This window comes from Brassica rapa, chromosome A04 (assembly GCF_000309985.2).
Source record: "Brassica rapa cultivar Chiifu-401-42 chromosome A04, CAAS_Brap_v3.01, whole genome shotgun sequence".
NCBI classification, from domain to species: domain Eukaryota; kingdom Viridiplantae; phylum Streptophyta; class Magnoliopsida; order Brassicales; family Brassicaceae; genus Brassica; species Brassica rapa.
In genome coordinates this window covers 15,685,716-15,711,448 of record NC_024798.2, presented here as the reverse complement: position 1 = coordinate 15,711,448, position 25,733 = coordinate 15,685,716, and the positions used below count along the sequence as shown (strand labels likewise).

At 34.1% G+C, this 25,733-nt stretch overlaps 2 protein-coding genes and 1 long non-coding RNA gene across 3 annotated transcripts; 2 read left to right on the top strand and 1 right to left on the bottom strand.

The window, feature by feature from the left end:
- Positions 1 to 851: 851 nt before the first annotated feature.
- Positions 852 to 16,426, bottom strand: LOC117133317. The gene is made up of 2 exons (XR_004457121.1): positions 16,267 to 16,426; positions 852 to 5,409 (listed from the first exon to the last, which is right to left on the bottom strand). It is a non-coding gene; the product is annotated as an uncharacterized LOC117133317 (long non-coding RNA).
- LOC103849375 (glutamate receptor 2.8) lies at positions 6,632 to 11,951 on the top strand. Its single transcript, XM_033289246.1, has 5 exons — positions 6,632 to 8,100; positions 8,798 to 10,044; positions 10,242 to 10,554; positions 10,705 to 11,138; positions 11,230 to 11,951. The coding sequence occupies exons 1-5, from the start codon at positions 7,797 to 7,799 to the stop codon at positions 11,725 to 11,727; spliced, it is 2,796 nt and encodes a 931-aa protein (XP_033145137.1). The 5' UTR covers positions 6,632 to 7,796; the 3' UTR covers positions 11,728 to 11,951.
- Positions 16,127 to 25,504, top strand: LOC103849376 (glutamate receptor 2.7). The gene is given in 5 exon segments (XM_018656039.2): positions 16,127 to 16,717; positions 18,605 to 19,899; positions 20,047 to 20,356; positions 20,469 to 20,875; positions 20,983 to 25,504. Coding segments are annotated over 5 exon segments (2,778 nt in total). The 5' UTR covers positions 16,127 to 16,509; the 3' UTR covers positions 21,541 to 25,504.
- Positions 25,505 to 25,733: the final 229 nt, after the last annotated feature.

Genomic DNA, 25,733 nt, shown 5'->3' with positions numbered 1-25,733 from the left:
ACACCATTTGAATTGTTCAAAGGTGACAAATAAAAAAATGGTCATTAATACTTGATAAAAAAATGGTCACTGATTTGTATATGATAAGTTGTCATAAACATATAAGTATCTATTTAAAACTGAAAAGTGGTAACTATTTATATAAATATCTTTTCAAATAATTACTTTTAAGTTAAAAGAGTGCGTCCATTTAAATTGAAAAGATGTAACTATTCAAATAAAATCCATAAATAGTCTATGATCATACATTTGTCAAAGTAAAATTGTCGCTAATCTCACTTATTTTAGTTCAAGAGTTGTGTTTTTACACATATATATTAATGTCAAAGGTTGTGTTGCTCTATCCTAAAATTACATTAATTGAAAAGAAGTTGTCAAATTATATATGTGTCTTTTCAGTAATTAATGTTAAAAATTGTATAATTTCATCTTAAAAATTACATTAATTGAAAAGAAGTTGTCAAATTACATTAAGTATAAAATAATGTTAGGGAGGATATTTTGTCCTGATGTCGCAATTCTGTAAAACTATTTAACATGTTAACGTCCAAATCATGACATATAAAATAATCTATGATATTTTTTTCGTCAAAAATAATGTATAACTTTTTATTCGTCAAAAATAATGTATAACTTTAAAAGTCAAAAGCAGCAAGGAAAACAACAAAAGTCATATTTTCAAACGAGATAACTTTCCTAACCGTTAACTAAAATTTTGATATTCTTAATTATTACCCTTTTACTCAATATATAACTATTACTTTTTTTTGTCATCAATATATTAACTGTTACTATTAACTACTATTACATCTTCATCTTTACTTCTTTAAAACGATCTTAATTATTATTAATTTTTTTTTATCTTAATTATTTTTTGATCTTTCTTTTAAGAGATTTGCAATCATCTTCTACTTTGGATTGTGTGGCAACACATGGTATGCAATTAATCATTATCTTTATAATTGTGAAGTGAACTCAGAAAATTCTTCCTATTTATGTTCATCTGTTTTTCTATCATATTTATAAACAACAGGTTTGGTAATAATATTTTATTTCTTAAAAAAAACAGTTTAATTTAAGAAAAGTGTCTACTTTGATAACCCAGACCACATTCAAAGAATTTCAATAAATTACCGCCAGTAAATAAAGGTTTTCAGTTTATTGTTTCACTGATTTATAAACTTAGCTTTCGTTTTTATTTTGCAGAGTCACTCCTCAGTCCAAAATATGAATCATAGAGTTACAAAATTTGATATAAGTTATGGCCTATTAACGGATGAAAGTTGCGGCCTGATTTATAATACAATCTAAGATCTTCAAAAACTTCACCACAACACCATTGATGAACTCATTTCATTTTAATCTTGGTGACTTCTTATATGACGATGAATCTGAAGATAAGGCTTTTTTATGTGTCATTAATAAATGAGAGTGTTGAAATCAATGATTTTAGTACAAATAGTTTGAATAATTTTGATACATTTATAATTAAAGTCTTTCTTCAAATATTTAATGGAAATAAATATATTGACATATTTCAATAAATCATTAAACTGAAAATTTTGTAGTTATGTTTGAGCCATTATAAAGTTTTTGTCACACCTTTTGGAAAAACATGATAGAGCTTACAAATGATTTTATTTGATTTCAAAATTTCCAGACTATTAAATTTAAATAAGAACTACCAAAAGATATTATGTGCGGTAATTTAGTAAATGTTTTCAACAGTTCAAGTAACGAATTTGGAACTGTATATTAATCTTTTTTTTGTCAGCAAATTAGTCAACAAAGAGATATAAAGATTTTATAAATTTTTAATTATTAAGAATCGATTTTAATTTATTTTTAAGTCGTTACAATATTTTTTTAATATTTCTTATAATATATAATCTTATAAAATAAATATTTTTTATGTATCAGTATACACATTGTAATTATACCAAAATCTGCTTCTTAATTTGTAAACATGCATTTTTTTGGGAATTTTTCTTTATAGAATATACATATAATGAATAAGTTTAACTGAGAACTCAAAATTATGTTGAAGGTTTAAAATCTATTTTCATTTTAAAATGAATTTTAATTAGTTAAGAATTTGGAACTGTATATTAGTCTTTTTTTTGTCAGCAGATTAGTCAACAAAGAGATATAAAGATTTTAAAATTTGTGAATAATTAAGAATCGTTTTTTATTTATTTTTAAGTTGTTACAATTTTTTTAATATTTCTTATAATACATAATCTTATAAAATAAATATTTTTTGTGTTTCAGTATACACATTGTAATTATACCAAAATCTGCTTCTTAATTTGTAAGCATGCATTTTTTTGGGAATTTTTCTTTATAGAATATACATATAATGAATAAGTTTGACTGAGAACTCGAAATTATATTGAAGGTTTAAAATCTATTTTCATTTTAAATTGAATTTTAATTAGTTTTTTAATGCCAGTTTGATTTTTTAAGAACGTCTAATAAAACAGAAAATATGGATGATATACTAAGAAGAATATGTTAAGGGATAATATATTTTAAAATTGTCATATAGTAATGTTTTCGACTGCACACGTCTGACATGGTTTCGAAAAAAAAATCATGAATATTTTACTTTTCATTGTAAGTTACCTTACTAATTTAGTAAAAAATTAGACTGGAATGTGTTTGCTTTTTAATTAGATTCAAATAGAGATTTTTAAATAAATGAACTAAAAGACATATATCTTATTTGGTATTTACATGTTTATAAATTTATTACAACCAAACCTATAAATAAAACATAGTTTTTAGTATTACCAATAAAGAAATATAGTTTTTAGTATTTTCAATAAAGAAACATAGTTGCATGCGAGAAATTTTGTAACATATGTATTTCCTCAAAAGTAATTGTAAAAAATGTTTATAAAAGTTATTTTATAAAAATGAATTTTATATAATATTATTTTTATAAAATGAGTGTCCGTGCGATATCGCACGGGTTCTTTGCCTAGTGTACATAAAACAATTTTGACAACTTATCATGTTTTTGCAAGTTGTTTGATAAGTTTGTAAATCGAGATATACCCATGTTTGACCATACTTTCAGATACATGAAGAGTTAGGGAAGACTAAGAGGATGAAATGGTATGGTAGAATGGAAAGCAGGGGAAGAGTGCTGAGTCTCGAAGCTCTGACAGAGGCCAAGAGGCATTGGTGCCTTGGTTAAAACAAAAAAAAAAGTAAAGAAATGTGCAGCCAGAGGACACAAGACAATTTTTCTTCTCTCGATAACTTAATTTTTATTACAAACATTAGAAACTTTGTGGTTTACCAAGAGGTTTCTATTCTTCTTTGTTGAATTTTTCAAGATATTTTATTTTCGCAAGTATCTGGAATTTCTTCTTGTACTTACTAGCGGACATAACTGCCTCACGTTTCCTATGTATAAACCCTATTTTCCTAGAAGATGAAGCAAAATCTGCGGTCGAACAAAGAACACTGAAGGACAACTTGAAAGAAGAATGAAGTTGGAGACTTTTAAAATCGGTTATGAACTCATCGTTCCTAAAAGAATCGAGATCTCGCCAGTCTTTCGTCTCTTTCAAACTTTGCATTTTCTTGTTCAGTCTTTTTAATACCTCGACGTTATTGTAATTTTAATTTTATTCCATTCTAACGTTCTCGAAAGAAGAATAAAATTTGACTCATTAGGACTGAGATTAAGCACTTAAGTGAAATGTTTATGAAAATTTTGTTCTTTGTTCTTCGAAGGATATCCTTCAAGAATCGAATGATGTTCTTTGTATTATTAGAAAATGTATGATACGTTTGGCGGATTGATAGCTAAATTACATTATGATGTTTATGTGAAAATAGTTGTTTAATCCTAACTCCTAAGTATATGAGACATGAAAGAAAACATTATCATAGTATACATGAGTTATTTAATGAAATGTTTAGTTAATGTTTTTAAGCCGTATGTTGGCTTCGGTCATAATGAATTTTCGGATTGCTGGTTGACTTTGGCAGTGATGGACCTTTGGGTCATATGTTGGCTATGGTCTGCAATGGACTTTTGGGTTGTATGTTGGCTACGGGATATGACGAACTTTCGAGTCAAAGGTTAGCTATGGACCAACAAGCAGTGATGGACCGATATGTCTTGATGGACCTTTCGATCACATGCTTGCTTTGGCCATGACAGACCTTTTATCGCAGGTTGACTTCGGCCGTGATGAATCTTTGGGCTGTAGGTGACCTTCAGGCTGAAAATGTAAATGAAAGACTAAGTAGTAAGAAAATAGTTAAGTACAGGAGATGATAAAACGAACTAACAAGTTTATAATATTGGATATGTAGAAATGAATGATAATGATTATTGGGCTGTATATGGACGGTTCCTAACTGTTTATTTTATAGGTCTATGCCTTCTTTTGTAATACCGGTGAAAATTAATTGTATGAACATGAGCTCGAGGTTATTGAAACCATCGGGACTTGGGTGCATGAACTTGGAGTATTACTTTTTGGGAGTTTTTAAACATTATTATTACAGTACAGGGTATACACCATTGCCACGAAGTCCCCAGTCCGTCACCAATTAGGGAGTTTGTGTCAATAAGAGTGTCTTGCAACGCGAGTAGAGAGCTTTTGAACCTGCAACCGGCACAAGATGAAGATGAGAGATTTTCTATTCAATGTAAAATAGAGAGAGGTTGCAAAAGTGCATGACAGGTTTGCCACTCTGTTTTCGATTGTAGGTAATAGTATTGCTTTTATCCAATCCAACCTATATGTTGAGTTTAAACTTATCATTGATAATCTTGTATTCATATTCATATGTTTATTTACAAACTTACGTCAATAAGAGTTTTATATTTGCAATCAAATTTTTTTTGAATAATCTGGAGCATCCCGGATCTATGGAAGGTTTAGAATATTCTATAGTGCCAAGTGCAAAAGAATTTTTTTTTCGAAAGTTTAATTTGAAATATCATGTTTTAAAAATAAGATCACAAACTTGTTTATTTATTTTTTGGGAAGAACTAGGAAGTGTTGAGTCTGAAGTCTCCTACATCTCTATAATACGAGACCCAGACCATGTTAAAAATTAGTTATCTTCAGAACATATAAAGTGTTTCAGTGGTACCTAAAGCTTCAAGAGACTATTGTTCAAGCCTCAACAAGGACGTGGTTGGTTTAAATAGCTTTCTTTTAACAAATTTAATGTAGTCCAGTGGTAAGATCAAAAGCTTGAGAGAACAGAGAAAATTAATAAAGGCAGGTTATGTGCGCATAAGTTTGTAACCAAATTATCTCTTAGAATTGGAGTCTTCTCCTTCAGCCTCTGTCCCCAATGTAAACCACTCGACGTCCTTCACTTATCCTTGATGAATTAAAAACCGGACCAAATGCATTTGTATACTACAAAGACCTAATAAGTGACTTGGTCAAGTCTATACAATAGCGAAAGCCTTGACCTACGTAACGTACATGTGCGGTGATCTTTTGGTATTGATGTCCTTTTCAGTGTTTGAAAAAAAAAATGTTGACATTATTAATATTAGTTTTGGATTACCGAACGTCTTTATTTTCTCATTGACGAACAAGATGTGGTGGTCCTCCAACGGCCACCGCATTGTGTTTGATTTAATTTATAAAACATACCCAAACACACGTTGCAAAACGAAACTTTGTTCTAGTGCATTGAAATTGGTAATAAATTCTTTTATCACAAAAATATTAAAATAGTATATATATATATATATATATATATATATATATATTATTTTTTTTTGTGCACAAAATAGTATATATATATATGCTCAAAATAAAGCATGTAGCCCAGTCCATATTAAAATTGTTCAAATTTATTTTCTTTTACACAATTCCATTTCACTCTTTTATCAATTCTAGTAATCATTTTTACAAAAAAAAAAAAAAATCTAGTAATCATCTTCTACTTTTTGTGGCTCCAGTCTGCTAGTATTACAAAATGATTGAATCTCATAGTAATATCACAAAAATATTTTATATATCATATCTTAAAATAAAAGCCAGATAACTAACTACTCGAAAAAACGAATATGAAATATTAAAGAATATAAACATGTGATTATATAAAAACACATTAAAAATTAGCATTCCATTATATATATTTGTAAATTAACAAAATAATCTAAATAAATATATAATCCACACTAATACACTATGTTCCTAAGAACTAAAATCTAAGGTTAACTCCAATGAGATTCCAAAACAGGGATTCCAAAAATTATACAATACCACCAAATTTGGTATTTTGTGAATAATGTTACACTTACTCTCCAACAAATACTAAAAAATATATATTTACTGTGTTATATTTAATAAAGGAGTTAAAATATTATTTCTAATTAGTTTAAACTTATAAGTAAACATATATAAATTAGTTATGATAAAAAAATAGTTATAACAAAGGAAATATATTAGTTAAAACAAAAAGTTATATAAATCTAAGTAAACACTGAAATAATAAAACTATAGTGTTATAAAAAAAACATAAAATCTAAATATAATAAAATATAATTACTCATTACATATAATTAAAATATCAATTTTTTAAATATAATATTTTTTTTTGTCATCACCATAAACAGACTCATACAGACTATGTGAACCAAATTGGGAGATGTCGATCCATGTGAACGACGAAAGACGGCTGCTTCCTGACACTGCGTGCTAGACTATCCGTCTTTGTATTTTGCGTTCTTGGCACATGGATAATCTCTGATCGGGAAAAACTTTCTTTTAAGACTTTAACATCATCTAAATAACTTGTAAAAGCTGGCCATTCTTTTGGTTCCGAAACCATCTTCACCAATTGTGAATAATCCGTCGCAAATGTAACCTGAAATTATCGTAAGTTCCTCATACACTCCATTGCCCAAAGTAATCCATTTCCGCATGTAGAGGAGATAGACTAGCCCGAACATTTCTTGCCCCCATCAATCCCTCAAAACTTTAAATATAATATTGTTTTTAATGTAAAATTTTGTATTGTGGTTAGAGATGAAAATTAAAATAGACACTAAAACACCATATTTGGATGAATATTTTGAAACATAAATAAACCTTTTTTTTTGAAAGCCCACACAATAAGCAATTGAGTTATGGTTACATAAAAACCAATGAAACATGTAGCGAGAAAATAGATCAATTTTAATATTTGATTTAATCTAATAATTAAAATTAAATTACAAAACTAGTATTAAAATCAAAATTTGTTGATATATATTTATATTAGTTGGCATAAGGTGCTGACTGTCACCTGATAAAACTAATTATAACCTGATGAAGACATAAATACCCAAAAACTCGAATTTTGAAACTAAAATAAAAATCACAAGATAGTGTTTTATATACTATGTATAGTTTATATTAGTGGTGGAGGCAGTCATGTTTTTATTAGGGTCGATTTAATTCCATCTATATATTACATAGGTCAACAGATTAATTTTCTACATACAAAACTATGCCACTGGAAATTTCAAAAGAAAAAACTATGCCACTGGAATTACTACATACAAAAATATGATTTATGTAATCATAGACTTGGAAATTTTGTAGCTTTGCTTTGCAAAGAAATTCTGCCTGCCTAAATTTCAACTGACTTTTTCCAACCCATTTTTATTTGTCCTTTAGTTAACACTAATGTTTTTAATAATAATTTTTTAAGACTTCTTTTTTTAGAACCAATTTTGGGTTCAAGACTCTTTCAGACCAGTTCATTCCTCTATATATATAACAGAAAAGGAAAGTTAAAGAATCACATAAGTATCCATGTCCTCAAATCTTGTGATCATGACAAACAATACTACAAAAACTCGCAACACCTTTCTTAGTTACTTTTTCCCGTTCCTTTGGGGATTTGTGGTGATGGATGCTGGTTTAGGACAAAACACAACAAGTGATGAAATAAAAGTAGGCGTAGTTATTGATCTCAAAACAAACTTTTCCAAGATCTGCCTCACATCAATTAACATGTCGTTGTCTGATTTCTACCAAACTCATCCTCATTACCGCACAAGACTTGCTCTTCACATCAGGGATTCCATGGAAGATATTGTTGAGGCATCAGTTGCAGGTTCTTTACACTTTCTGTCTCTTGCTATTTTTTTATGTAAGGGGTAATTCGATATGGTTATATTTAGTTTTAGTTAAATGAATGCTATCTATGAAGTTAGGTAACGTCCATACATGATTAGGTACTATTTTCGTTGAATCTATAAACAATCTTATAGATGCCTACTGAAAATCCCAAGTCTGTTCTCGTGTGGTATGTGCAATGAGTCTGTTAGATTACTGTTAACAATCTACTTGTGGTATAGGCTTAGAATCTTGCTTAAGATTAGTCTACTCTTACAGAAATCTTTTGATAAACAATCTCCAGTCTTTCAATTCTAGAAAGTCGTGGTGACTATCGTATGGTCAAAGAAATCCCTATCACTTATAAATTAAATTATTAAGAATTAATATCCTAATAACATTAGATTATAATAAAATTACAGAACTGATTTATAAAAATATTGTTTTTCAACATCTGAATAACTCTAGATGTTGAATAGAATAAAAGAATCATAAAACTAATAACATTAGACTTTTAAAATGTTAGATGCATGAACCAATGACAGCTAATTCTATTAAAAATATTAAAATCTATAAGCGAACAACTATATAATTCCAAACTTACGTTCAATACTGTCGTTCTATCTTCTCAGTGGTCCAAACAAAGGATTAACCATTCTTTTTCTTTCTTTTTTGTTCGCTTGTGGTGTATACAGCCTATGACCTAATCAATAACGAGCAAGTGAGGGCCATCATCGGACCAAGAAGCTCTATGCAAGCCGAGTTTATGATTAAACTGGCCACCAAATCTCAAGTACCAACCATCACTTTCTCAGCAACGAGCCCTCTACTTAGAACTATCAACAACCCTTACTTCGTCCGAGCCACTATCGACGACTCATTCCAGGCTGAAGCCATTGCGTCCATTGTCAAATCATTTGGGTGGAGAAGCGTCGTCGCCATTTATGTGGACAACGAGTTAGGTCAAGGAATCATGCGCTCCTTGTCAGAGGCTTTAGAAGACGTGGAAGTCCATAGAAGTGTGATCTCTCCAGAGGCTAGAGATGATCAGATTCTAAAGGAACTTTATAAACTCAAGACAGAGCAGACAAGGGTATTCGTTATCAACATGGACTCAAGTCTCGGATTCCGGTTTTTGAAGAAAGCTAGAGAAATAGGGATGATGGAGGAAGGGTATGTCTGGTTACTATCAAATGGAATGACCCATATGATGAGAGACAACGGTCGTAGCTTAGAGACTATGGAGGGCTTGCTAGGTGTGAGGAGCCATGTCCCTCAATCTAAAGAGCTTCAAGATTTCAGTTTGAGATGGAAAAGAAAACTAGAGAAGGAGAACCAGGCGAGGGATAGTACAGAGCCTAATGTTTTCGCATTATGGGCGTATGATTCGGTCACTGCATTGGCCATGGCGGTGGAGAAAACAAACACAAAGACATATAGGAGGACCTACGGTCCACATCTTCTAGAGGCTCTCTCGGATGTAGAATTCAAGGGGTTAGCAGGAGATTTCAAACTCATTAACCGGCAGCTCGAGTCATCAACTTTTGAGATAATCAATGTTATTGGAGATGAAGAGAGGATTATCGGATTCTGGACACCAAGCAGTGGACTGGTGAATGCAAAATCAAACAAAACGACATCATTTTTAGGCAAGAGGTTTGGGCCAGTAATATGGCCGGGGAACTCGAACGTTGTTCCAAAAGGTTGGGAGATTCCAACAAGCGGGAAGAAGATTAAAGTGGGCGTTCCAGTAAACAAAGGATTCCTCAATTTTGTGGAGATAAAGACGGATCCAATCAGTAATGTAACCACTGCAACGGGTTATGCCATAGACATCTTTGAAGCTGCTCTTAAAGAGTTGCCATATTCAGTCATTCCTCAATACGGTTTCGAGGCTCCAGGTGATAACTACAATAATTTGGTCTATCAAGTCTATGAGGGGGTAAGTTCTTTTTATATATTCTAAATGGTTAATTATATAAATAATATAATAATTTTAAATTGAAATTAAACGATTAATCAATTATTATAATATATTTACTTTATAAATGTATATCAGTTGACAGAAGAATCATATAGTATAATATATTAGGTATTTTTCTTTGATGTCTGATTTCCAATAATTGATAAATAAAACAGAAGTGGGATGCAGTTGTTGGAGATATAACAATCACATCGAACAGGTCACGGTATGTTGATTTCACGTTACCGTACACAGAGTCTGGGGTGTCTATGATTGTGCCGGTGAGGGACAACAAGAACAAAAACGCATGGGTGTTCCTAAAACCTTGGAGCTTAGACCTATGGATCACCACCGGTTGCTTCTTCGTGCTCATTGGATTTGTTGTGTGGTTGTTCGAACACAGAGTCAACACAGACTTCCGTGGACCTCCTCACCACCAGATCGGCACTAGTGTCTGCTTCTCCTTCTCCACCATGGTTTTTGCCCACCGTAAGTTAAATTATAACGTTAAATTATATTATGATTATCATTAAATACAAAAATATACAGTTATTACAACTATAACTGGTTTACATATTTTTTTATAATAACAAGAAACAAGATTCTAGTGATATGGTGAAATTGTGTGTGTCTATATAGGTGAGAAGGTCGTAAGCAATTTAGCAAGGTTTGTGGTGGTGGTCTGGTGCTTTGTGGTGCTTGTGCTCACTCAGAGTTACACAGCGAATCTCACCTCTTTTCTGACTGTACAAAGTTTACAACCAACAGTCACAAATGTGAAAGATCTCATCAGTAAAGGGGAGTCTGTAGGGTACCAAGAAGGCACATTCGTCTACGATCTTTTAAGAGATCTGAACTTCCCTGAATCACAGCTCAAGCCTTTTGGTTCTGCCGAAGAATGCGACGACCTTCTGTCCAAAGGGACATCAAAAGGTGGTATTGCAGCAGCTTTTGACGAAGTGCCCTACCTTAAGGATATCGTTTCTGAATACTGCTCCAAATATGCAATGGTTGAACCTTCTTTCAAGACTGCTGGTTTTAAACCTTCCTTTAAGACTGCTGGTTTTGGCTTTGTAAGTTCCTTAATTAATATTTATTTTAGTGCTTTTTGAAAATGGCAACAAAAACACAAGTATTTTATTTTTACTGCTCGCTTATGTGTAGGCATTCCCCAAGAACTCGCCTATGACAGGAGATATCTCAAGGGCTATCTTGAAAGTGACTCAAAGCAAAGAAATGTCACTCATAGAGAACAAGTGGTTCAACCGTCTTAACCTCGCTAGTGATTGTCCTGATCAAGATACCGCTGATCTTTCATCTAACCGCCTCAGTGTCAGTAGCTTCTGGGGACTGTTTCTGATAGCAGGCGTTGCTTCCTTTTTGGCACTTTTCGTCTTTGTAGCCCTCTTCTTGTACGAACATAGGCACACACTATGTAGTAACTCCGAAGGTTCCATATGGAGAAAGCTAAAGTCTTTGTTCAGAATCTTTGACGAGAAAGACATAAGGTCGCACACTTTCAAGAGCAATGCGGTTCATAATGTGAGTTCACCTATTACGCCGTGCACTCCGAGCCCTTCGAATGTGCAGATCAGACCATTGCCACGAAGCATGTCATTAAACAGGGAGTTTGAGCTAAGAAGAGAGCATGTTTATCCATGAGTGAAGAATGTTTCAGAGCGCACCCAAAACATGATAAACAGGGAGAATCTGATATTGAGTTTGGAGCTGGAAGACAGAGAGAAGTTAAACAAACTCCCTAGCAAGTTACACTGTAAAGTATCAACTTAAGTTGTTAATAACTTAACGTATGTAAGCTGTATTCATTGTACTTGAGTTGATATTAATATAACTCAGTGGTGTACACTTGATGCATTCAGTAGCAATTGACTAGTTTGAGACCATAACGCTTTCTGCTTTTTGTTATAATGTTCCATGTTTTGGAGAATTAGTAGCGTATACATAAATGGACCAAAATAGTGAAGTACATGTTGGGTCGGAAAAAACCAATGGTGATATTGACAGATTCGAGTCTGTTTCTGATAGCGGGCATTGCTTCAATCTTGGCACTTCTCATCTTCGTAGCCAAATTTTTGTAAGAAAGTAAATGTCTTGACATAGAATCTTTGATGAGAAAGACATAAAGTCGCATACTTTCAAGAACAGTGTCGTTCATTTAACCCAAGGAATTCGAAGTTCTTCAACCGTGCAGGTCACACCATTGTCACCAAATAGGGAGTTTGAACTAATAAAAGTGGCCACACCATTGTCACCAAATAGGGAGTTTGAACTAATAAAAGTGGCTTTCAACCAGAGTGGAGAACTAATATCACTCATGATTTCATTTTTGTGGTTTTGATACCAAATATAATCAAGTCACTCGATATTAAGGTCTCACGAACACAAGATTATGAACTCAAACTCAAATAAGAAACTCTTCTTATTAATCTCTTAAGGAAAACTATCTCAAAAATCTTAAGCTCTCAAATTCTCACGACTCATAAGTTATGCTACATCACATCATATCCTTATACATGAATCTAAAACTCCTAAACTCATCAGGTATAATACATTTATATATTTCATAATCCTTTTTGATAACCATAACTCGGTAGGATCAGAAAGTTTGGTTCTCAAGCTAACTTTAAGTTTAATCCAACATTTTCCTTTTAAGCTTAAAGTTTCACAGCTCCACGTCCTTCATGCCAATGTAGTCTCTCATTTCGTCCTAGAGCTTTAGTTAATATGTCTGCCTTTTGTTTATCTCCCTGCACATATTCAACATCTACTTCCCCGTTTTTCACACATTCTCAAAGGAAGTGATACTTCTTGTGTATATGCTTATTCCTCCCATGAAACACCGAATTTTTTGTCACAACGATTGTATATTGGTTATCAATACGTATCACCACCTTTTCACACGCCTGGCCGATTACTTCACTCAAAAGATCTTGGAGCCATATTGCTTGTCTTGCAGCTTCCGTACCAGCCATGAATTCATCTTCACATGACGAGAAAGCAACTATATCATGTTTTTGAGAGCACTAAGTAATGAGACTTTCTCCAAGATAAAATATGTGTCCAGTCGTACTCTTCTCATCATCCAGATCAACATTATAGCTGCTATCGCTATAACCTACAAGCGTAGGTATCTTTGCCATCCAGTGCTCGAATATTAACCCATACGCAATGCTCCCTTGTAGATATCATAGCACTTGTTACATGGCAACTCCAAGTGACTTTCTTAGACTCTGCATATAACGACTCAGTTCCAATACTAAAGGATAGGTTGGGTCTCGTATGTAGCAAGTATCGCAAGCACCCATCATTCTTTCTATACATCGTCGCATCAATCTCTTCCTCGTTCTCTTGCCTTTGACATCTTAAATCCAATTTCCATCAGTGAATGAACTGGATTACAATTGCTCATCACGGCGATCCAAAATCTTAGACGCATAGCGCTTCTGGTTCAGACGAATTCCTCCTTCATATTGACATACTTGTATACCAAGATGGTATGTTAGTTTCTGAAGGTCACTCATGTTGAACTTGCTCGACATGTGTTGCTTAAAAATCGTCAATGATCTTCTTGTTAGTACTGGTGACAAACAAGTCATCTACATACAAAGCAACTATGAGGAGCTCTCCATTTATTGCCTTGTGATACACTGAAGGTTATTTGGCGCACTTTCTGATGGTAAACGGCTTCCTTGATCTTGTTGGGAGCGGTTTGATATGATTGATTTACTTGTCTCTCAGTATTTGCATACATTTGCTTTCTTTGATCTTCTTCAGTCTCTTCTTCTTCATATGCTTTCAGCCGTCCTAGAATATCTTCAAAACTTGTAGTGTTAAGATTAAGCACTTGCTCGAGACATACAACGATGTGTATGTATTTGTCTCAAGGCAAACTCATAAGAAATTTCTTTACAAGTTTTGTTTCTTCAATGGCGACTCCTAGAGCAGCTAATTTTGATGCTAACTCGGGCTGTTTACCACCGAACTCATCGATACTCTTAGACTCTTTCATCTTTAGACGACCAAACTTAGTCATCAAAGTTTGAAGTGTGGCTTGCTTCACACGTTCTGCACCTACATGTCTTGTCCTTATGGCCTCCCAATGTTGCTTGGTTTTGTCAAGCTCTCCGACCTGCAAGATGAGACTCTCGGGTATCGATTGAAACAACAAGGCTAACGCCATGTCGTTCTTCTCCGTGTTTGTTGTCACAGCTTCAATAGCCTCCCAAACTTTAAAAGTGATCTTCATTATCGTAGATCAGACAGTGTAATTGATTGAGCTAAGCATGGGACATTGTATCGATGAGGGTTCTCCTCCTTCTTTTATTTTTCCGGTTGCAGGCACAATATCACTCATGGTTTCGTTTTTGTGGCTCTGATACCAAATATAGAAATCAAGTCTCAATATTAAGGTCTCACGAATACAATATTATGAACTCAAACTCAAATAAGAAACTCTTCTTATTAATCTCTTAAGAAAAACTCTCTCAAAAACTTCAAGCTCTCAAACGATCACAACTCATAAGTTGTGCTACATCACATCATCTCCTTATATATAAATCTAAAATTTCTAAACTCATTAGGTATATAACACAATTAGATATTTCCTAATCTTTTTAGACAACCATAACTCGCTAGGATTAAGAAGCTTGGTTCTCAAGCTAATTTAAGCTTAATCTGACATTCACTACATCACACGTTGTAGCTGTTCAAGATCACAACTTTGAGAAAAAAAGAAGCACAACAGATGAAATTAATAAGGCAGGTTTTATGCACATGGGTTTGTAATCAAACCCTCCCCTCGAGATAGTGTTTCTCGTTCAGGAAACTTTTGGAGTGAATGTTATAAAAAATATTATCAAACTTTTGTAATCAAACTTTTAATTATTTAGAATAAAAAATATTATAGTTAAATTCATATAAATAGATGCAATCTAATATACCCAAATAATAACTAAATCGACTGTAAAAACAATAAAACCGACTAGATATAACATATCTAAAATCACATATCTAATTAAAATAAGATAATATTATTAATATAAATTATGCAAATGCTTCCACTGCTTCTGCCCATGGCCGCTATTGGCTCGAGGTTATTGAAACCACCGGGACTTGGGTGCATGAATTTGGAGTATTACTTTTTGGGAGTTTTCAAACATTATTTTTACAGTGCATGGTACCACCATCGCCCTGAAGTCCGTCACCAATTAGGGAGTTTTTGTCAATAAGAGTTCTTGCAACGCGAGCAGATAGCTTTTAAACGTGCAACCGGCACAAGATGAAACATAGGATTAAAGAATGTATAGTTTAAGGTTAAGATTAGCTAGGATTTTAAATGGAGCTTAAAGATTTGAGATAAAAGAAATGCTTAATGATTTGAGATAAAAAAAATTAAAATGATTAAAATTTGAGGTTTAATTTAATACTGAAGTTTTATTATAAAAATATTGGAGTCTTAGTGTTTATATTTAGGATTTAGAATTTAAAAATATGTTTAGGGATTAAGGTTTCAAATAGCCATGGAAAGTTCATGGCAACATTGTGGCTATTTTATAAAAGCCACGTTGAAACAGTGGCTATACCGTGGCTATGTACATAGACACATAAATATTAGTGGCAATACCGTGGTTTCTTACCTAGCCACGAAAATCTTAGTGGCTGCTGCCGTTACTACTTGGTTTTACCATGGCTAATTTAAAATTGTGGCTAGTCCGTAACAAAACCGTGGCATTTTTTATATAGTCACGGTTTTGCAGTGGGAATACAGTGGCTATGCGGTAGATTTTTACTAGTAAACGAGGACATGGGTGGTTTGAATAGTTTTCTTTTAACCAATTTAACGTGGTCCAGTGGTAAGATCAAAAGATTGAGAGAACCAAGAAAATTAATTAAGACAGGTTATATGCACATCAGTTTGTAACCAAATTATCTCTTAGAATCGGAGTCTTTTCCTCCAGCCTCTGACCCCAATGTAAACCACTCGACGTCCTTCACTTATCTTGATGAATTAAAAACCGGACCAAATGCATTTGTATACTACAAAGACCTAAGTGACTTGAGTCAAGTCTATACAATTGTGAAAGCCTTGACGTACGTAACGTATATGTAGATCGACATGTCCAGATAAATCAAATGTGCGGTGATCTTTTTGGATTGATGTCTTTTGTATACTACAAAGACCTAAGTGACTTGAGTCAAGTCTATACAATTGCGACAGCCTTGACCTACGTAACGTATATGTAGATCGACATGTCCAGACAAAATCAAATCTGCGGTGATCTTTTGGGATTGATGTCTTTTTCAGTGTTTGGAAAAAAAAAATGTTGATAATATTACATATATTAGTTGATGACAAATAACACTACAAAAACTCATAACAGTTTTCTTAGTTACTTTGTTCCGTTCCTTTGAGAATTTGTGGTGATGGATGGTGGTTTAGGACAAAACCCAACACGTCATGAAATAAAAGTAGGAGTAGTTCTTGATCTTAAAACAAACTTTTCCAAGATCTGCCTCACTTCAATTAACATGTCATTGTCCGAATTCTACCAAGCTCATCCTAATTACCGCACAAGACTTGCGCTTCACGTCAGAGATTTCATGGAAGATATTGTCGAGGCAACAGTAGCAGGTTCTTTACATTTTTTACTTCTCTTGCTTCTCCTTTACTATTTTCACGTAAGAGGTAATTCCGTATTATTATTTTTGGTTTTAGTTGAATGAATACTATGTAGGAAGTTAGGGTAACATCCAGACATGATTGGGTACTAGCCTCTCTTTTTTTTCCACAAAGTCGTGGTGTCTATCGGTATGGTCGAGTAAATCTCTACCACTAATAATTTTCATAGTCAAAATGTTTTTTTTTTTTTTAACTCTGAGGCTCAGTTAGAGCATGATTATCGCCCAAAACGTTTCTGGGATTCTTAAAATCTTTTCTTTTTTTGTTTTCTAGTTTTTTTTTTTAAAAAAAAAATTAAAAATGAACCAATCGCGGGCCGTCACGTGTTGTGGAGTCCGTAAACAGTGCAAAGGATGCAGTGCAAACGTTCCTTATTTTGGAACATTTTGGCACGGTAATTGAGAAAAGGTGGTGGGATCTACGCGTAAGAACCCTCCCTCCACCACCGATAATGTTGCTCTTACATTCTCAGAAAAGTCAACTGAGAATCTCATAAAACTAGGCCCAGGCAAAAAAAAAACAGAACTGAAGAACCGAAATATCTGAAATATGAACTGAACCGAAACCTTCAAATACTCAAATGGTTCCTATATTTCTATATCCAAAATAATTGAGATGAACCGAAACCGAAGCAAGAACCGAACGACTACGTACTTGAATATATAAAAATATTAATTATATATACATATAACATAATTAAATATATATATATTTATAATTTAGAATCTATTAAAAGTATCCAAAACTATTTAAAGAAAACTAAATTATTATAAAGTATCCGAACTACTCGAAAGTATCCAAAAATATGTGGATAGTTTTACCCGAAATATCCAAAGTAATCCAAAATATTAGATATTTGTATCCGAATCATCCTAATTATTTGATATTTTACTCTAAATACCCGATATTTTACCCGAATGATCTGAACTACCCGAAATAACCAAACCGGAACCAAATGAGAACCAATTTTTTACGGATATTTTATGGTTCCTTGTTTTGCTTGCTTATTGTGTAGATTTTCTTTTTCCTATTGTTTATGCATGATTCTTCATTTTGAAAATATAAATTTTCACTTCATTGAATACACAGATTGACTTCGCAAAGTTTCACGAAGTTTCTTTCAAAATTACAAGTGGTGATGTTAGTCTAATTTTGATTGGTCTGGCTCTAAATAAGAAGTTTTAGAGTTTTTTTTATGTCAAATTCATATTTTTAAATTAAATTTACATAATCATAATACAAATAATTCAAAACTTATTATTATTAAATTTTATAAATACTATAAAAATTATTTATTAAAATTATTAGGATTATCGATTATTCCTATAATCATGGAGAAGATGACAAGTAAGAAAAATCATTTTTTAAATAATAATATAGATTTGACCACTTTTTATTAGAAATAAATTTAACAAACATAATACTCCATTTGTTTCGAAAAGATATATGTTTTTGAATTTTTACACATTAAGAAATCATATGAAATTTTGATTACCAATACATAACTTTTTTGTAATTAACTATTCATCATAACTTTAACCAATAGAATTTCAATAACCACAATTATGGTTTTTGAAGTTTATAATTTACCATTAATTAATATATTTAAAATGTAAATAACGTATTGTTGAAATAATTTTGATTTTTTTTCGAAACAGATGGAGTATTAGATTTCATGAGTTTCCAATTCAAAGCTATTGACCTATGTCTCATATAGTATTCTTCCGGTGGGATTCCTAAAACAATATTGGTTACATGGGAAATAGTACACATTTAATGTTGTCTCGGTAATGATTTAAAAGTATTTTAAAATTTGTGTGTTTCTTGTGATGCACGCAGCCTTGGACCTAATCAACAACGAGAAAGTGAGCGCCATAATCGGACCACGAAGCTCTTTGCAAGCCGAGTTTATGATTAGACTGGCCAACAAATCTCAAGTACCGATCATCACATTCTCTGGAACAAGCCCTCTTTTGACGCCCATCAGGAGCCCTTACTTCGTCCGAGCCACTCTTAACGACTCATTCCAGGTCAGAGCCATTGCGGCCATTGTCAAATCCTTCGAATGGAGACGTGTTGTCATAATCTATGTGGACAACGAATTTGGAGAAGGAATGATGCCAAATCTGTCTGACGCTTTACGCGATGTGCATGTTTTTGTATCAACTAGAAGTGTGATCTCACTGGAGGCTAGCAATGACCAGATTACAAACCAGCTTTACAAGCTCATGACAATGCAGACAAGGGTGTTTGTTGCCCACATGCCACCAAATCTTGGGTTTCGGGTTATTCAGAAAGCTAGAGATATTGGGATGATGGGGGAAGGGTATGTATGGATATTTACAGATGGAATGACGAATTGGATTGGATCTACCGAGCACGGTAGCAACCTGGAGAATATGCAAGGGGTGTTGGGTTTGAGAAGCCGTATCCCCAACTCAAAAGAGCTTGGAAACTTCAGCTTGAGATGGGAGAAAATATTTGGGCAGGCTAATGCAAAACCAAATGTTTTTGCGTTACGGGCGTATGATTCGATAACTGCATTGGCCACGGCCGTGGAGAAAACGAACACAAAGAACTTACGGTATGATAACCTTATTAGCGCATTCTTAAATAACACGACGGATTTGGGGACACTAGGGGTCTCTCGGTACGGTCCAAGTCTTCTAAAGTCTCTGTCGGATGTAGACTTCAACGGTTTAGCAGGAAAATTTAAACTCGTTAACATGGAGCTCGAGCCATCAACTTTTGATATCATCAATTTTATTGGAAAAGAAGAGAGGATTATCGGATCCTGGACACAAACCAATGGACTTGTGAATGAAAATCCAACAAGTGAGAGGTTGGGTCCTGTGATATGGCCCGGGAAGTCGACAGTCATTCCGAGAGGATGGGAGATTCCAACGGACGGCAAGAAAAGATTTAAAGTAGGTGTTCCACTGAAGAGAGGATTTTTAGGCTTTGTGGATGTAAAGCAAGCTGATCCGAGGAAGGCAACAATACCAACAGGTTACTCCATAGAAGTCTTTGAAGCTGCTCTTAAAAGGTTGCCTTACTCAGTCATCCACCGCTACGTCACTTTCGATACTCCAAATCATAGCTACGACACTCTGGTAGAGCAAGTCCATAATGGGGTTAGTTCTCTTTTTCTTACAAATCCAAAATATAAATGTTGTTTGTTCATCCACTTCCATATTAAAAAAAATGATCTCTATAATAAAATTACATAGCTCTATCTTTGGATGTGTGTTTTCTAAAAAAATTATTAATAAATGAGACAGATGTTCGACGCAGCTGTGGGAGATATAACCATCAGAGCAAATAGGTTTGTGTCTGTTGATTTCACGTTACCATACACAGAGTCTGGTGTATTTATGTTGGTACCAATGAAGGACAATGAGAACAATACATGGTTTTTCCTCCTACCACGGAGCTTAGAACTATGGGTCACTACCGCTTGCTTCTTCATATTCATTGGGTTTATTGTGTGGATTTTAGAACACAGAGTCAACACCGACTTTCGTGGACCGCCTCACCACCAGATCGGCACTAGTTTCTGGTTCTCCTTCTCCACTATTAATTTTGCCCACCGTAAGTTTACTAAAAGCATTCACTGATGATAAACGTTAAAAGTTTATAGACTTGCATGCAATTTAGCAAGGTTTGCGTGATACATATTAAAGCGTGTGCTGTGTGTATATAGGTGAGAAGGTAGTGAGCAATTTAGCAAGGTTTGTGGTGATCGTCTGGTGCTTTGTGGTGCTTGTGCTGACTCAGAGTTACACAGCGAATCTCACATCTTTCCTTACAGTACAACGGCTTAAACCAGAAGTCACCACTGTGAATGAACTTATAGAAAACAAGGAGATTGTAGGATACCAAAACGGTTCTTTCGTGCTTGAATTTTTGATAAAGAAAGGATTTCAAGGTTATCAACTCAAGCCTTATAATTCTGCTGAAGAATGCCACAATCTTTTGATTAATGGGACATCGAAAGGAGGTATTGCAGCAGCTTTCGATGAGGTGGCTTACCTTAAACTTATCATTTCTCAGTATTGCAACAAATATGCAATTGTTGAACCTTCTTTTAAGAGTTCTGGTTTTGGCTTTGTAAGTTCCTTTCGTTTCCTTTCACTTTACCTTTTGCAAAATTACACAATAAGTTTCACTTTAGGTATTTTCATTGCTCGCATAATTTAATTTCATGCTCGGTGTAGGTATTCCCCAAGAATTCACCATTGACGGATGATGTCTCTAGGGCTATCTTGGAAGTGATTGAAAACGATGAAATGCAACAAATCGAGAATAAATGGTTCTTCAAAAAGAGTAATTGTTCTGATCCAACCTTCATTCCTTCACACAACCGGCTTAGCGTCAGTAGCTTTTGGGGTCTATTTCTAATAGTAGGTGTTACTTCGCTCTTGGCTCTTCTCGTCTTTGTGGCTTTTTTCTTTTAAGAACATAGGCACACGCTGTATGAGGACTCCGAAATTTCTTTCTGGAGAAAGCTAACGATTTTGGTTAGAAGCTTTGACGAAAAAGACATAAAATCCCACATGTTCAAGGATAGTGCGGTTCATAATGTGAGTTCACCTAGTACTCAATGCACCCCAAGATCTTCCACAATGCAGAACATACCATGGCCACAAAATCCGTCAGAGAACATGGAGTTTGAGCTAAGAAGAGTGTCTCCCGTTCCGAGTGAAGAATTTTCCACTCCACAACTAGAACAAGATGAAGATGAGGAAGCTAATACTTTACGGGAAGTAGAATGAGAAAGAAAGTTTGTTGAAGCAAGATTCAGGAAGAAAGTTTGAACTGACGATCCAACTGATGCATTTAGAAGCATACTTATTTCAATGTATATATAAAAAGCTTGACTTAGATACGGAACCAAGAAGAGACAAATGCACAGTACCAAAAATCAGTTCAAAAGCCAATATATTACTGCAAGAAACATACTACTTCAATGTATATTAGGTAATTCTTCCGTTATCTATATGCAAATAAGCGTATATTGAGAAACACAAAAATATTTTCCTCTGCGGAAATTAGCAGATTTAATGATGGTATTCTTCCTTGCCTTTTTAACACTAAAGATTTCATTCAAAGTAGAGTGAACGGAGAATACCATCAGTATATCTGCTAATGTACATAAAACAATTTTGACAACTTATCATGTTTTTGCAAGTTGTTTGATAAGTTTGTAAGTCGAGATATACCCATGTTTGACCATACTTTCAGATACATGAAGAGTTAGGGAAGACTAAGAGGATGAAATGGTATGGTAGAATGGAAAGCAGGGGAAGAGTGCTGAGTCTCGAAGCTCTGACAGAGGCCAAGAGGCATTAATGCCTTGGTTAAAACAAAAAAAAAAGTAAAGAAATGTGCAGCCAGAGGACACAAGACAATTTTTCTTCTCTCAATAACTTAATTTTTATTACAAACATTAGAAACTTTGTGGTTTTTTTTTTTTTTTTGAAACACTGATTAAATTAATAAGGAGAAAAGTTAGCTGAGCGCATTAACAACACCATCAACTACATACTGTCCTGGTGCATTCAAAGCACTTTTAGCTAGCAAATCTGCATCGATCGGTGTTCCTCTCACGAGGGATCCACACAAAGCAAGCAAAATCAAAAGCAGGGATACAAGATACAAGAAACTTTGTGGTTTACCAAGAGGTTTATATTCTTCTTTGTTGAATTTTTCAAGATATTTTATTTTCGCAAGTATCTGGAATTTCTTCTTGTACTTACTAGCGGACATAACTGCCTCACGTTTCCTATGTATAAACCTTATTTTGCTAGAAGATGTAGCAAAATCTGCGGTTGAACAACAAAGAACACTGAAGGACAACTTGAAAGAAGAATGAAGTTGGAGACTTTTAAAATCGGTTATGAACTCATCGTTCCTAAAAGAATCGAGATCTCGCCAGTCTTTCGTCTCTAATACCTCGACGTTATTGTAATTTTAATTTTATTCCATTCTAACGTTCTCGAAAGAAGAATGAAATTTGACTCATTAGGACTGAGATTAAGCACTTAAGTGAAATGTTTATGAAAATTTTGTTCTTTGTTCTTCGAAGGATATCCTTCAAGAATCGAATTAATGATGTTCTTTGTATTATTAGAAAATGTATGATACGTTTGGCGGATTGATAGCTAAATTACATTATGATGTTTATGTGAAAATAGTTGTTTAATCCTAACTCCTAAGTATATGAGACATGAAAGAAAACATTATCATAGTATACATGAGTTATTTAATGAAATGTTTAGTTAATGTTTTTAAGCCGTATGTTGGCTTTGGTCATAATGAATTTTCGGATTGCTGGTTGACTTTGGCAGTGATGGACCTTTGGGTCATATGTTGGCTATGGTCTGCAATGGACTTTTGGGTTGTATGTTGGCTACGGGATATGACGAACTTTCGAGTCAAAGGTTAGCTATGGACCAACAAGCAGTGATGGACCGATATGTCTTGATGGACCTTTCGATCACATGCTTGCTTTGGCCATGACAGACCTTTTTATCGCAGGTTGGCTTCGGCCGTGATGAATCTTTGGGCTGTAGGTGACCTTCAGGCTGAAAATGTAAATGAAAGACTAAGTAGTAAGAAAATAGTTAAGTACAGGAGATGATAAAACGATCTAACAAGTTTATAATATTGGATATGTAGAAATGAATGATAATGATTATTGGGCTGTATATGGACGGTTCCTAACTGTTTATTTTATAGGTCTATGCCTTCTTTTGTAATACCGGTGAAAATTAATTGTATGAACATGAGCTCGAGGTTATTGAAACCATCGGGACTTGGGTGCATGAACTTGGAGTATTACTTTTTGGGAGTTTTTAAACATTATTATTACAGTACAGGGTATACACCATTGCCACGAAGTCCCCAGTCCGTCACCAATTAGGGAGTTTGTGTCAATAAGAGTGTCTTGCAACGTGAGCAGAGAGCTTTTGAACCTGCAACCGGCACAAGATGAAGATGATAGATTTTCTATTCAATGTGAAATAGAGAGAGGTTGCAAAAGTGCATGACAGGTTTGCCACTCTGTTTTCGATTGTACGTAATAGTATTGCTTTTATCCAATCCAACCTATATGTTGAGTTTAAACTTATCATAGATAAAATCTTGTATTCATATTCGTATGTTTATTTACAAACTTACGTCAATAAGAGTTTTATATTTGCAATCAATTTTTTATTTTTTTTGAATAATCTGGAGCATCCCGGATCTATGAAAAGTTTAGACTATTCTATAGTGCCAAGTGCAAAAGAATTTTTTTTTCGAAAGTTTAATTTGAAATATCATGTTTTAAAAATAAGATCACAAACTTGTTTATTTATTTTTTGGGAAGAACTAGGAAGTGTTGAGTCTGAAGTCTCCTACATCTCTATAATACGAGACCCAGACCATGTTAAAAATTAGTTATCTTCAGAACATATAAAGTGTTTCAGTGGTACCTAAAGCTTCAAGAGACTATTGTTCAAGCCTCAACAAGGACGTGGTTGGTTTAAATAGCTTTCTTTTAACAAATTTAATGTAGTCCAGTGGTAAGATCAAAAGCTTGAGAGAACAGAGAAAATTAATAAAGGCAGGTTATGTGCGCATAAGTTTGTAACCAAATTATCTCTTAGAATTGGAGTCTTCTCCTTCAGCCTCTGTCCCCAATGTAAACCACTCGACGTCCTTCACTTATCCTTGATGAATTAAAAACCGGACCAAATGCATTTGTATACTACAAAGACCTAATAAGTGACTTGGTCAAGTCTATACAATAGCGAAAGCCTTGACCTACGTAACGTACATGTGCGGTGATCTTTTGGTATTGATGTCCTTTTCAGTGATACCACTGATACCACTAAGATATATGTCGCCTCCTTTCCGTCATACTCGGACAAGATTCTACAAAGCTTTGACCATCTTTTGGGCTTTGGGTTGTATGCAGAAGCTTCCATAGTGAAGTTTTCGTCTAAAGCTACGACCGCTCAAAAGATCCATAGCTCTTCAACCGACGGTATAACGCCTCTCTCCCTTGTCGCTGGATCTATTGTGCAAGAGTGTGGATTCGCCAGATTTTCTCGATACTATGTTACTGCTGCGTCTCCATTACATTATGCCGTCTCAAGCATCGACGGTTCTTCACATAGTCAGCTCTACGGTCCTGTGCAAGAGTGTGGACTCGCCAGTTCTTCATGTTGTTACGTTATCGCTGCGCCTCCATCACACTACGCCGTCTCAAACATCGACGGTTCTTCACAGAGTCAGCTCTATGGTGCCCCCATCCCTATCCTTGTCGCAGAAACTATTGTGCAAGAGTGTGGACACGCCAGATTTGCTCGTTTCTATGTCATTGTTGCGTTTCCATCACATTATGCCGTCTCAAGCATCGACGGTTCTTCACAGAGTCATCTCTGCGACTTTCCCATCGGAGCTGTTATCTTCTATGGAGTTTCCCGGAACTCTTGCTTTCAAAACCCATTAGTTGGGCTATTCAACGTCGATTTCGACCTATGTGCGTTTCTTCGAACGCGAGCTTTAGGACTACAAGTGAAGTGTCTCTATGGGTCTCTTCTCTCCTTAGCCACATCTATCTTTCGACATGTTTTAGTTATTTTCGTCTATCAGTTTATCGTCGAGAATCTCTCCAGTTGTAACCGACTTAGCCCATTGGGTCTTTAATTTTAATATAAGTATTTCGTGTTCAAAAAAAAAAAAAAAAAATGTTGACATTATTAATATTAGTTTTGGATTACCGAACGTCTTTATTTTCTCATTGACGAACAAGATGTGGTGGTCCTCCAACGGCCACCGCATTGTGTTTGATTTAATTTATAAAACATACCCAAACACACGTTGCAAAACGAAACTTTGTTCTAGTGCATTGAAATTGGTAATAAATTCTTTTATCACAAAAATATTAAAATAGTATATATATATATATATATATATT

Bases quoted from the DNA above. Each gene is read 5' to 3' on its own strand.
- LOC103849375 (XM_033289246.1), top strand. From the start codon at position 7,797: ATGTCCTCAAATCTTGTGATCATGACAAACAATACTACAAAAACTCGC. The intron at 10,555-10,704 runs GTAAGTTAAATT...GTGTCTATATAG, and splicing joins CACCATGGTTTTTGCCCACC to GTGAGAAGGTCGTAAGCAAT. The intron at 11,139-11,229 runs GTAAGTTCCTTA...GCTTATGTGTAG, and splicing joins AGACTGCTGGTTTTGGCTTT to GCATTCCCCAAGAACTCGCC.